The 12,747-nt window shown below is 31.3% G+C and overlaps 1 protein-coding gene across 19 annotated transcripts in view; it reads left to right on the forward strand.

Moving 5' to 3' along the window:
- Positions 1 to 12,747, forward strand: part of LOC139512688 (ras GTPase-activating protein nGAP-like) — a 114,728-nt gene that overhangs the window by 68,163 nt on the left and 33,818 nt on the right. For 11 of the 19 annotated variants that reach the window (XM_071300495.1, XM_071300498.1, XM_071300497.1 and 8 more), the window contains one exon: positions 2,898 to 3,008. The exons of 4 other annotated variants lie outside the window; for them this stretch is intronic. In XM_071300495.1, the coding sequence (XP_071156596.1) occupies positions 2,898 to 3,008 (111 nt within the window). Of the gene's footprint in view, positions 1 to 2,897; positions 3,009 to 3,972; positions 4,088 to 6,828; positions 6,924 to 7,514; positions 7,601 to 12,040; positions 12,672 to 12,747 lie in introns of those variants that run through there. 4 more of the 19 variants (XM_071300512.1, XM_071300511.1, XM_071300509.1 and 1 more) reach the window with 4 other exon arrangements.

The following is a 12,747-nucleotide window of genomic DNA, read 5'->3' on the forward strand; positions in this document are numbered from 1 at the left end:
AATTAATAATGAAAAAAATCCAGTAGAATGAAGGTTAAGTACAAGCTTGGCACATACACTTGTCTGTTGTGTGAAGACCATATGTATAAATGTCTCTTTTTTATGTTACTGGGTTCCATGGTTGAACATTTGTGCCGGCTTGTGTTTTAACAACCATTGTCGAATCTCCTCATAGAACAGTACTGTTGCTGTAAAGACTTAGACTCACAGAACACAAAAAGTACTACTGCTGTGAAGACTTAGACTCACAATGCACAAAAAGTACTATTGCTGTGATGACTTAGACTCACAGCACAAAAAAAGTACTATTACTGTGAAGACTTACTCACAGTGCACAAAAAGGACTATTGCTGTGAAGACTTTGACTCACAGGGCACAAAAAGTACTTCTGCTGTGATGACTTAGACTTAAAAAAAGTACTATAACTGTGAAGACTAAAACAGACTCACAGCTCACAAAAAGTACTACTGCTGTGATGACTTTGACTCAGGTCACAAATATAATATTACTGTGAAGACTTAGACTCATAGCTCACAAAAAGTACTAAATTTAAAAATCTTGAAGTGTAATTTAAAACACACCACTCATAGCACAAAGATATAATTAACAAACTAAGCTTAAACATTTATTTAATCAAATGCTCATGCTGTAACATCAAGTAATGACAAGTTTGAAAGTAATATGAGTAGAAACCAGTAAAACAGTTGTCATCTAGGAACCTCTGTCATTGCACTGAACCAGTCTAAAAATATCTGTGTACTTATTGGGCAGGGTAAATTATAAAGAAAGTTATGTTAACCTAAAAAGATAGTCTATGAATTGTGTATTAACTTATATAGCAATCTTGACAGTAGTTATGTTATCTATATATACTGTACTTTAGATACTATCATGTTAACAAGGGACATAAAAACTTAGATAGGGTATTCAAATGAGGTTTTCTTTATCTGTATAAAGATAAAAGACTGGTATGATGAGTAAAAATGATAAAAGGATAGAAACTTCAAAGCTTTGTACTAGCAGTCAGAATATTTTTAATACAATAGACATGGTAAATGAGATTAGTTTCTAAACAGTCTTCATAATTTATAAACTTAAGAACAAACTAACCTTGAGTTATCAGAAGAAAGGTGTCAAAGTTTGGGAAAAAGTGTTGTGTTTAAGGATAGATAAGATAATATGAATAGAAATATAGATTTATATGTAGTTTAATCTTATTTCACTGAAAGATCCCCTTATCGAAAAAAAAAGCCCTGCGTCAAACATTTGCAGCAAGTTTGCAGCAAACATTGCCGCAAGCTTGCAACAAACGTTTGCTGCAAACTTGCCGCAACCATTTTACCATGCAAATGAAGTTTGCGGCAAGCTTGCTGCAAACATAATTATGCAAATTAGATTTGCCGCAAGCTTGCAGCAATTATTTGCTGCAAGCTTGCGGCAAATGTTTGTTGCAAACTTGTGGCAAACTTGCAGGAACTACACATATACTAATGTCATGTGTGAAGACACATTCAATTTATCTCTTTCAAATTACACATCAACATTTTTACAAAGTCAATTCCTGTCTTTATACAAACAGTCATTGAAAGAATTCTTGCAAACTCATGAGATTTAAGGAAATACATACATGCATTTGAATTTTGAAAAAGGGGCAGGAGTCATTCTCAAATGACATAATATACCTGTATTAAAAAATGATCAAGGTAAAATCTCAAATGTGTTTTGAGACTATAAAGCTAGGTAATAATTGCATTACAGAATTTAACTTAATCTTAATAAACATGATCATGATGGTGCAGTACATCAGTTACAAATTAAAACTTATAATAGCTTAAGTTTTTCAATCACACATACATGAATATATAGTTGCTTACTCAATTGTGTATGATGATAACATTAATTATTTTATTAAAGCATGAAGTTCTATTAATCATTTGTACTTACAAAATTACATACTGATTATCCCATATTATTGAACCAAAATGCCTCCTTGATCTCTTACATGTGAAATGCATTTCCAAACACAACCAACATTGACCTAGCCACAATTTCAAATTGTTAGCATCCAGGAAGTTCTAACTTGGCATGCCCAGTCAATATTGTGTAATTCCTGCAATGTTCTGGCAAACATATAGAATGGTCAAAGTTTTCTGCAATCTTGCGGCAAATAGATAGAATGTTCAAAGTTTTCTGCAATCTTGCGGCAAACATTCTTTATTATTTCAAACTTTCTGGCAATCTTACGGCAAACATTGATGTTTCTGCAAACTTGCCACAAGCTTGCAGCAATGTTTGCCGGAAGTTTGCAGCTAGGGGCAAACATCTGCAAACACTATTTTCTGTGTTCCTGCAAATTTTTTGTTTGCAGCAAGCTTGCAGCAAGTCTGCTGCAAGTTTGTGGCAAACAATTCAGTTTCATAAGGGGACTGATTTTCATAAAAACAGTAGTAAATTAAAATCTATCTTTACTTCTAATTGTTGGGAAGAAAACAATGACCTTTTGTAGATGTAGTGACTGAGGGTTTTCCGGTATTTTTGTTGTAAATTTTTATCAAGTGGTGCTTTAACTTAGGGCCTCTGAGGTACAAGTAAAGTTTATAACAAGGAATAAATCTCTCCCAAAAGTTATAGCCCAGAAGATTGAAACAAATCAATCATAGAGATGGAACATTGAAAATATATTTGTAACTGTAAAAAAAAAAAAATTATAATTATTTTTGATGTAGACTTTTTCTTTGGTGTTAGCTTATATTTCTACTTGTACCTCATGGCTTAAGTAAAGACCCTTGAAATAGATGTGAATATTTTGCATATTTTAATTTCACTTGCTTTTTGGTGTATTTTATGTTTGCACGTATTGTATTGACACCCTTTTTGTTGTTTTTTTCACTTTATAGAAACACTTTTGTGGGATCCTTGAAGAGGACAATGAGTCTTGGAAGGTTAAATCGCAAACGTAATCGTCAAAATCCTACATCAGAGGAGCTGCGAAGTTCCTCACCAAAATTGTAAGTAGTTCATGTTTTTATTTTTTCCAGTATCATATGCTTTATTCAATATTTCAGAAATTCTTAAGATTTTCAGATTTCAACATTTTTGCCCTAATATATATTCCGGTTGATTTCCCCCCTTATTTCTGTATTTTCTGTATTTTAGCACCTTCCATACTTTATTCCATGCTTTTGTAGTGTAACAGCAAGTTTGTGTAGTTATCTGTGTTTTAACTAAATTATTAATTACTGTACCCTAAGCTGTTTGTTCTTTAGGTTTGTTTTTTTAATAGCAGTTTGGTGTTGGTGGTTGTGGTTTGTTGTACTGTCCAGAAATTTACGTAATATTAGTTTTCAATAGATATTGTCTCACAGCGGTTAAAACATTATGAATCGATTACAACAATGGAATAACCAAAGTGACTTTGTATATAGAGTATAGTTATTTGAAAGTAATGTACCTCATCTTCTTCTAAATGAGCCTTCAATATGCATGGGAAACCTTGTTGTTTCATATATGCCAGGAAGACTATATTCTATAAAACATTCCGATGTATACTTAACTGTTAGACTTTTTGTTGGTAGTTCACTGAGGCCAAATCAGAAAATGTAGATGCCTCATCTAGGAGGCTTGTGTAAGATGTCAAGAGAAAATATGTATGGTCAGACAGATAAGGCAAACAATTTGAAGGATATGTGAAAAAAAAAATAGCCATTTGTAATATGTCCAAGGTTTTAATCACAAAAGATTAACTTGTGGATATAGTCAAGATGGCCAGTAGTATTGATGAGAAATAAGATGTTGTATCCTGTTTGTTTAACAGATGTCCGCTTTAAAGGCTTTGGTTTGTATATTCTCAGTAATTATATCACATCTAAACAATAAATCAGTCTTTAAACATTGTTTACTCTTTCCATGGTGAAATTCCACATGCAACAACTCAAGATGTATACTAATTTTCTGCAAGTGTCTTTCACTGTTGGCATGTAGAGCTAGATTTTAGTTTGGAGTTTTTCCAAGATAGCGTTTTAATAATGCTAAAAGCTTCTGTCAGAGAAAGTGTTTTTAGGGGAATAAATTCATCAGCTGAAATGAGGTATGTGGCATTTTTATAGAATTTTAATACCATTGATGGTGTTTAAATTTATTAGAAATAATGGTATATAATTCAGCTTAAAATTCATGTGCATGTACATGTATTTTCTTCAAGTTTATAAATAGATATATATCTTAGCCAATTTATCCTTTTTCTGACCTGTTGATTATTTCTTGTTAGTCAACCTGTGGTTAGTTGATATAAGTTCCTCATTGGTCACAATTCAATTATGGTGTCAAATTTTCTTGCTTTCGTGAATCCTCAGAATTTCTAAATTAAGACATCACTAAAAAAGGCAACTATGCTTGATGACATCACATTTAAAGAACAGATCGTTAGAAAAGAAGAATTAATTTTGCTCTCACGACTGTTCAATTCTAAATAATCTCAATTTGAGAAATATATATATATATATATATATATATATATAGTGGAAGATGATTTGACATTCAGTAGTTTTAATTGGCTACATCATTTCACAAACATTGGTCTCTGCTTGATGTATTTAATTAAAGAAAGATTCTCATGGAGAATGTTGATGTTGCGTCATATTAAGGAAATGGTGTGTTGTATTGTTGTTGTTTATATATAATTATTCGTCTTAACATGCTCGTATCCTGTGTTGACATTTTTTCCCTCTTCCTGTGTTATGTGATGAGTTGCACGATTTTAGAAAAGTAGGAAATAAGTGATTGCATTTATACTTTGCACCATGATCATAGAGCCTATCCTGTATGTAATTTAAACATTTTTAAGACTTTAGATTACAACAATCCCCCCCACGCCACCAATAAAAACCTTAATTTTTTTAATAAAAAAGACTAGATGTTTAACTATTAAGTTTGATGGGATATGGGATTATCTTATGCAGCTATCCCCAGCCCCTCTTTTCAAGATCGTTCATGTCAAGTGATATATAGAAAGAAGTAAAACCCTCCAAGTTCTGCAGTTTTAATGATAATTGACTAGTTGTGCTAATAGTTTTGTAGAGAGACAAAATATGAGTTATTACCACCTATCCTATGCTGAAGTCATAGTTTCACATGTGTTTTTCATACTAACCTTACTTCACATCACCTAATGATGATACTGTTACATCATGTTGGTGCAAGCTTAATCAGCAGGAATCATGACTTTCAGCACACTTTACAGGTAATATTTTAATTCTCGTTAAAATTGGGTGAAAAAAATGATTTCTTTTAAGTAAAATTTTAAACGGAACAATTAAAATCAATCAAATCTTGGACTAAGACAGATTTGTTTTGGGAAATCCAAAGAAATTAAAAAGGACAGAGTTTTTGGTCTCTTTTTTAGTTTTAATGTTTGTTTTCCATAATTGGAATTGGTGACGATATCTGCATACAGAAATCAAAGTTTTTAGCCTTCTTGACCAAAAAAGAAAGATTTTAGCTACCATTGATATCAAGATTTTTTTTGTCAGAAGGTAGGCACTTCCTGTGTGAAAATGTTTTTGGCAAGGGTTGTGCTCTGTATAATTTCTTGGCATCTGTGAGTTGAATGGTCACAATGTCTGGCAGATCCACCATTTTAATGAAGGAAAAAAAAATTGATGGTTGTGTTACCAATGAAGACCAAATGTTCCATAATAAAATGGCACTGTTTTATTAAACATCATAGACTCACCATTCTGAAATTTAATTTGATTTTGAACACAATCTATTTAACCAACTTTGGTCAAATTCATTTTTTTGGCACCAATATATTGGAATACCCATTTTATAGTCCATGATTGGTGAATTATATTAAACATGTTAAAGGTCACTGTATTGGAATAAGCATTATATTGAGGAATTAAAGGTGTTAATTGTATTTTCATGTCTTTTACAAGCCAAGATTCTGGATAACAACATCTGCTGTATTGCAATAGATTATCTGCAACTATACCTCTCATTGATTTGAAAATTGGCATTTTGCATGATGAGTTTTAAGGTGTAATCATTAACACAGATCTAGATATTAGAAGATGTGATATGAGTGCCAACGGGACAACTCTCAATCCAAGTCACATTTTATAAAAGTAAACCATTATAGGTTAAAATACGGTCCTCAACACGAAGCATTGGCTCACACCAGACAACAAGCTATAAAGGGCCCAAAACATGACTGTTAAAACCATTCAAACAGGAAAACCAACAGTCTTATCTATGTATAAAACGCGAAAAGATAAACACCTATGAACCTGCCACATTAACAAACAACAACTACTGACCATCAGGTTCCTCACCATTGGATTCTAAAAAGTTACCACCATAGATGTCATCTTTGAATTTTTAATGTGTGCACTGTGCCCACTTTGGTTCAAAATTACATTGGTGATTGTAAGGTGCAATACATTTTCATGACTAGTCTCCCCTGATTAAAAGATGTCGGGTGGGGGGTCAATTTACAGTACAGGTAATATGAACTTTTTAAATGCTAAAAAAATGATAAAATGCTGTATGAGGACTAAAGTTAATTGTGAAAGATGACACATTTATACATAATAAGATATGAAATGAATATGTACTAAAATACTTGTGTACCATGTGGTGTATACTTAAAAAGTATCTTTTTCAGGAGTCAAATTTCATGACAATTTATACAGTAATATATGCTAATATATTATGATATAAGAATATGACATCTGATATGTTATAATAGTGTCACCACAGATCTGTATAGCTATGAGGTAGATAAGAACAAAAGTGCTGCTTCTATTTAATAAAAAAAAGTTGGGTGTGTATAGAGTGCATCTTTAAGTAAATATAATGGATTCTAACGGGAATGGTTCTAATTTTTTGGCAGTTTTACCTGGAATAAATGTTATCAATTTTTGGTAAGTTCAAATGTAATGATAGTCTTCTGAGGATAATTCAGAGGTTTGTCTTTAAGATGTCTTGTTTTATGGATACCAACAATTTTATCTAGAAAACTGGTGATTATAAATGACTTGAAAGTTCAGATAGTACAATATTTTGCAAAATTTTGAATTTTTTTGGGGATACTTTTTCAAACATAATCATTTTTGTTGTATATAAAGTATAAAAGTATCTTGTATCCAAACTAAAGTGTGGATATAATATATGTACTACTAAACAGGGAATAATAATAGGGATAGAAGATCAACTACCGGTACCATATTATAACTTGGCGAGTATATCTGATGTACTAATGTATGAACTTATGACCATGATTACTATGGAAGGAAATGATGTTGCATTGTCAGTTTATACCCTGAGAAGGTTCAACTACTTCATCTTAGGGTCAATGAGTACACTAAAAGTGAACGTAATTCGTAGTTATTATCTAATTATATTTTACATCATGTGAAAAATGTCATCATTTCTGTTTTTGGAGGAAATCATGGATTTTGTTATGATTCATATTGTAAAGAATATATATAATTAAAGTTTTTAAAATTGTCTTCAGTATAATGAAGTATTGTTTAGATGATAAAAGACCATAAGTACTCATTGTTAAAGTTATGCCAACACAGTGTGTTAGAAGAATAAGGTAAAACATAAGTCATTATAGCAAGCTAGGTTTCAAATTAAATTTTAAAATAGATAAAAATTGACAATAGACTTACTTGGACAGTAAAAGAATACTATTTAGAATATTGTTTTGTTTTTATGTTGTTATACGTTTTGTAAGCTGTCTTAAGTTAATTTGTAAAAACAATTGTTTATAAAACCTTTTCTTCTAAAAAAAACAATTATTTCGTAAACAAAAACAATATGTATGATAAATATTGAACGAAGTCTGATTACAATGTGAGTCACTTAGTTTGAAAAACAATTAGTTATTCCTTAGAGTTTTATGTTTTATGATTGTAATTCCAGTAGTTCTGTTGAGTGTAGAGCTTTTAATTCAAGATGACTCATCTAACAGATAAACAATTCAAATTCAGTTTACCTGCATATTCATTAAAGATGGAGAAATACTTTTTGAAAAAGATTCCCTTTGGGGAACTTAATTTGTTTCTATTTATACATAAAATAGAAAGTAAATTCTGAAATTATTTCTTTGGTCATAAAACTGTCCAGTTATTGAAACAGCAAAATGCTGAATTTTTTTCAGCATTTCAGTCCTGCTAAATATATTAAATGTTGTGTATCAAAATTTGGTTACTCATTGGCAGATCCAGGGGAGGGTTCCGGGGGTTGGAAACCCCCTTTTTTGGGACGATCAATGCATTTGAATGGGGAAATATAGTTGGAACCCCCCCTCTTTTGTCCTGCATTGGGACACCCCCTTTTTTTTAAATGGCTGGATCCGCCCCTGTTGCTGCATCTTACATTTTACCTTTGAGTGACTAGGGTAAATAATCCAAAAGTTAAAAGATATTGATTTAAAAAGATAGGATTGTTGATCACAAAAGTTGAGAGGATAAACTAACTTATTTAAGTTTCAAATAATATAGCTTTGTAACAATTTTATAATGGACTTATGCTTTTATTCCCTATTTTTTTCTCTCTCTTTCTCTTTTTCCAAGTCAATTCTTGCATCTCAGTCTGTTATATGTAACTCTTCAGTATGATTATAAGGGCCTGTCCTGTCAAATATATATTGTCAGTCTTCAATATCAAATCAAACAGTTTAATTATATATCTAAACTTTGAATTTTGTCTAAGTAAGCTATTTTGTTTATCTTGTGTTGTAATGATGCTGTCTCATTTAGGTTCACCCCATGTCCTTAACGAATTTACAAGTTATATGATGTTTATTTGTCTTACAAAAGATCCTCATGTGACATTATCCATGGCATATCTGACACATTGAATTGGAAAGTTATCAGGAATTACCAAGTCTCAGAAACCACATTCTGTTCTGTTCTGTTCTGTTTTGTTTTGGTTTTTTCTTTTCTCCAGGGAAATGTTTTTATTATGGATTTAATGTAAAAATCAATAGAGACATGTGACATTTTCCTTAGTAAACATGGTAGCAGCTGTATTGATAACTAAGATTATTGACTGATCTTATGTTGATCTATGGCTCTCGGAAAAGGATTTTTGGATAACTAGTCATTCTAGGATTTCGTTAAAGAATAGTCTTTTCTCAGGTCAGTCTGTAATTTCTGTAATAATTGTGATGATGTCAATATGAACATGCTTGTACAATTTGTAAATTTGCTTGAGATCTTTTCAATATGCTAATATTATTAGAAGATTGTATAGTTGATTTATATTTATTGGTTTTTTTCTCATTTCATTTTTAACTAGATGATGATCTCCATTGTATATTGCTTTAGTAACAGGTTAAATTTTTTACCCCCCAGTTTGAAATAGTAATAATTAAACTTGAACATGTTGTATGTCTGCAGTGAGTGTAAGTCATATACAAGATGCTGTTTTATTTAACACCAGACAGATCAAGGTCAGTGGTTTTTGCCGAAGGGAACTGGGTTCTCCAACCTGCAAGTCAGACATTTCTTGGGCATATCTGACAGAATCGAAGTCCATTTGGCTAAGGGAGGCTAAGACTGTAAAGTCAATAGAAAGATTTATGTTAAGATGAGTATGGTGTTGACTGACTGTTGAACAGATTATCAGTATATCTACTAACTGTCAATAAACATCAGTGATAAATCACCTTTTGACCAGTAACTATAAACCCTAAGCAAGGTCAATAAACCACTAAGTATGGACAGACATAAGTGCTACAATTTGGAATTGCAGGTAAAATAAAAATAAAGAAGCATACTTTAGCAACTTTGAAAATGGAAGTCTAAGAAAAATATGTTTTTTATTGTGTGTTTGGGGGGGTCTTTGTTGTTTTTGTGTTTGTTTGAGGGGAGGAATAATTGGGTCAAGGGGTCACTAGTATTGTCTAAAATGGTAGATTGTTGTATAGGTACAATTGTATTAAAATTTCTTCAAGGTGTGGTTTTAACCATGATAGATACATTTAATTCCTTTGAATCATATAAATACCTCAGACAAGCTGTTACCATGCATATTTTAGTGTGTTTTCATTCTATGTTGTTTGCCTTGCTCCTATAATTGTTTTCTTGCATGCAAGACTTTATTTTTTATGGAATCTTTGGAAGCCAAAGAAAACAGTAAAGTTTATTGAAATAGAAAACCAATCTCTAGGATGTTTTATTTTTATAGAAAATAATCAATTAACTGTTCCTGCAAATCAAGCATGAAATGATTGATGTGTCAGCATGATGTAAAGCTTTGTAGTGATGCTGATTATTTAGTGGTCATTTGAGAGTTTTATTCTTGATTGAAGATCAGATGAGAATTTGATGAGGAATAGGGTCCTGCTGAGAGAATAGAGATAAACATTGAAGCACCTGTTGAAGCAATTGATACTGCTTTAGTGGTTACAACTCTTATTGCCAGAGTGTGTTTTGATTAGATTCTAATACTTTTGACTATTTGGCACCTCTTTGGTGATGTCCTTATAACTGGACTGGTGTGAATTAAAGGTATTTTACAGAGGCTTCATTGTTCCTCACTTATCTAGAATACTGTGGACTTCAAACCAAATTTTGTTTCATTTGTTTCGATTTTAATTTTTTGGTTAACAATAATACATTTTTTTTTTTTTGGTGGTGGGGGGGGGGGGGAGGGGGATAGTCATGCAAATTCTTCTTGTCACACATATCCACTGACTTGGGTCACTATTATTCAGCTCTTTTCTTAAAGATGAGTTATCTTGTGTGTACTGAAATAAGAATGAGTTTTATAAATATTAAACCAATGAATTATGTTTTATTTCTATATAGACATTTAGTTCAAGAGAAAATTTACAATTCTGTCAATCTATTAATCCTATTCTTGAAAAAGGTTTTTACTATTTTAGGATAATTTTAATTGCCATTGTAGACAACAATGTGTGTTTAGCTAGTCATCTAGCACTGGGTACAAAACTCCATGTAGTTTGTTTCTATTCTTTAATAAACAGACCACATTCCTCTAACATAATCTTATTCTGAAAATATTTAGCAGTCAACTATATATTTAACCCACAATTATAATATATATAATGTACATTCTTTAAGTCATTCAAGACTAAAGAGCTAGTCAGTATAAATCAATTGTGATGTTTTTAAGTAGGTTTATTATTATTAACAGTTGGGGTCATTCCAAATTAAACTTAATATAATTTGTCATGGCTTATTACAGTTATTATTTTTAAATGAGGAAAATTGAAACTAATTGGGTTATGGAAATAGGCAATTGAAAACAGTGAAATTCAAGTTGGGGGGAAAAGTGTGGTTTTTGACTGTTTCCAATTATTTCAAAATTCTATGATCTGATAAAAGTGATTAATAAATAGGATGCAGATGGCGTAGTTTAAGAAATAAGGGAGGGAAATATTAGTTAAGATTAGCAGTATATAAACATTAACAAAGGGCCTATTGGAACCATGATATAGTGTGGATTTGTATTGATTTCTAAAGATTAGGTATGTATCCGTTTTAATTTGGGTCTTGACAAATGACCTGTCTCATCCTTTATGATCTGGTTCTACCTTTTTTTCTTTGTTCTGTTTTTGACCTCATTGAACTGACAAGTTGAAAAAAAAACAACAAAAAACAAAGAGTTTCACTTATATATTTGCTCGAGAGGTCATTTTTTGGTCGTTCACTAGCAGTACTGTTTGTTTATTTGTCCCTATAATTATTGTTGACTTTTACTACCTCTTTGAGACCTCTTCAGTGGTAAATTTGGGTACAGACAGTTTAAATTGTACTTGAATACTTCTAAAATACTACTTAGAAAAAATGTCAAAGGATCAAATATAGAATATAGAATATGAATTATTTTCTCTCAGTTCTATCTGATATTCATCTCAGTTGATCATGTTACAATGAAATATGAGAAAGATTGGCCATTATGTATAAGAACAAATGAATAATTGCTTTATTATTTGGTTGGAGGTCAAGTATTTATTATGCTGACTACAGAGTCCTCTAACCTTGTCATTATGTGTGTGTAGATAAAAGAGAAAATATGATGGATAAGGTTCACCATGGCTGTAGCCATGCCCTAAATGATTAGGAGGAAGTTTTGCCAGAGAATTTCTTTTGTGAGCTGTCAATTCAAACTTACATTTTATCTAGAGAAGGGATTAGAAAACAAAAATTACAATGATAAAGCATGCTTTGAAGAGAAGAATGGATGAGACCCAAGAATAAATGATCTACATACCTAAAACATTTGTGCTATATCACTAGGAAGAAAGATAATTGTGTTATTATAGGATATAATTGATACTGCATAATATACTTGAGTATCTTATCAAAGTAGAATTTTCTGTCGGACTTGAAATATCATAGGAAAAGAACTCTTCATTCTCTTTTAAAAAAATTATTTATCAAAATACGGAATTAGATTAGATAGCAGTTTACCAATCGCTAAATGTTTTGGCGCATTTCTACCGAAGCGTTTTAAATTACTGTAAGCTTGATAAGAATAAGAAACAACAGGTTTCGCTTCAACAAATGTTCAAAAAGCAAAGCAGTCAATTTTAATTGTTTTATTGATGGATATTTAGATTGGATATTATACATTTTTAAAATGTCGATTTCTGAAATGGACACTGAGGAATACCTCTCCAGACTATATAGGTAAGACCCATGTTTGATTTTAATGAAAAATAAAGTCTTGGTTTAAAAAAAGTAAAAAATAGGACATTAAACAATA

Source organism: Mytilus edulis, chromosome 2 (genome assembly GCF_963676685.1).
Source record: "Mytilus edulis chromosome 2, xbMytEdul2.2, whole genome shotgun sequence".
In the NCBI taxonomy this organism is placed as follows: Eukaryota; Metazoa; Mollusca; class Bivalvia; order Mytilida; family Mytilidae; genus Mytilus; species Mytilus edulis.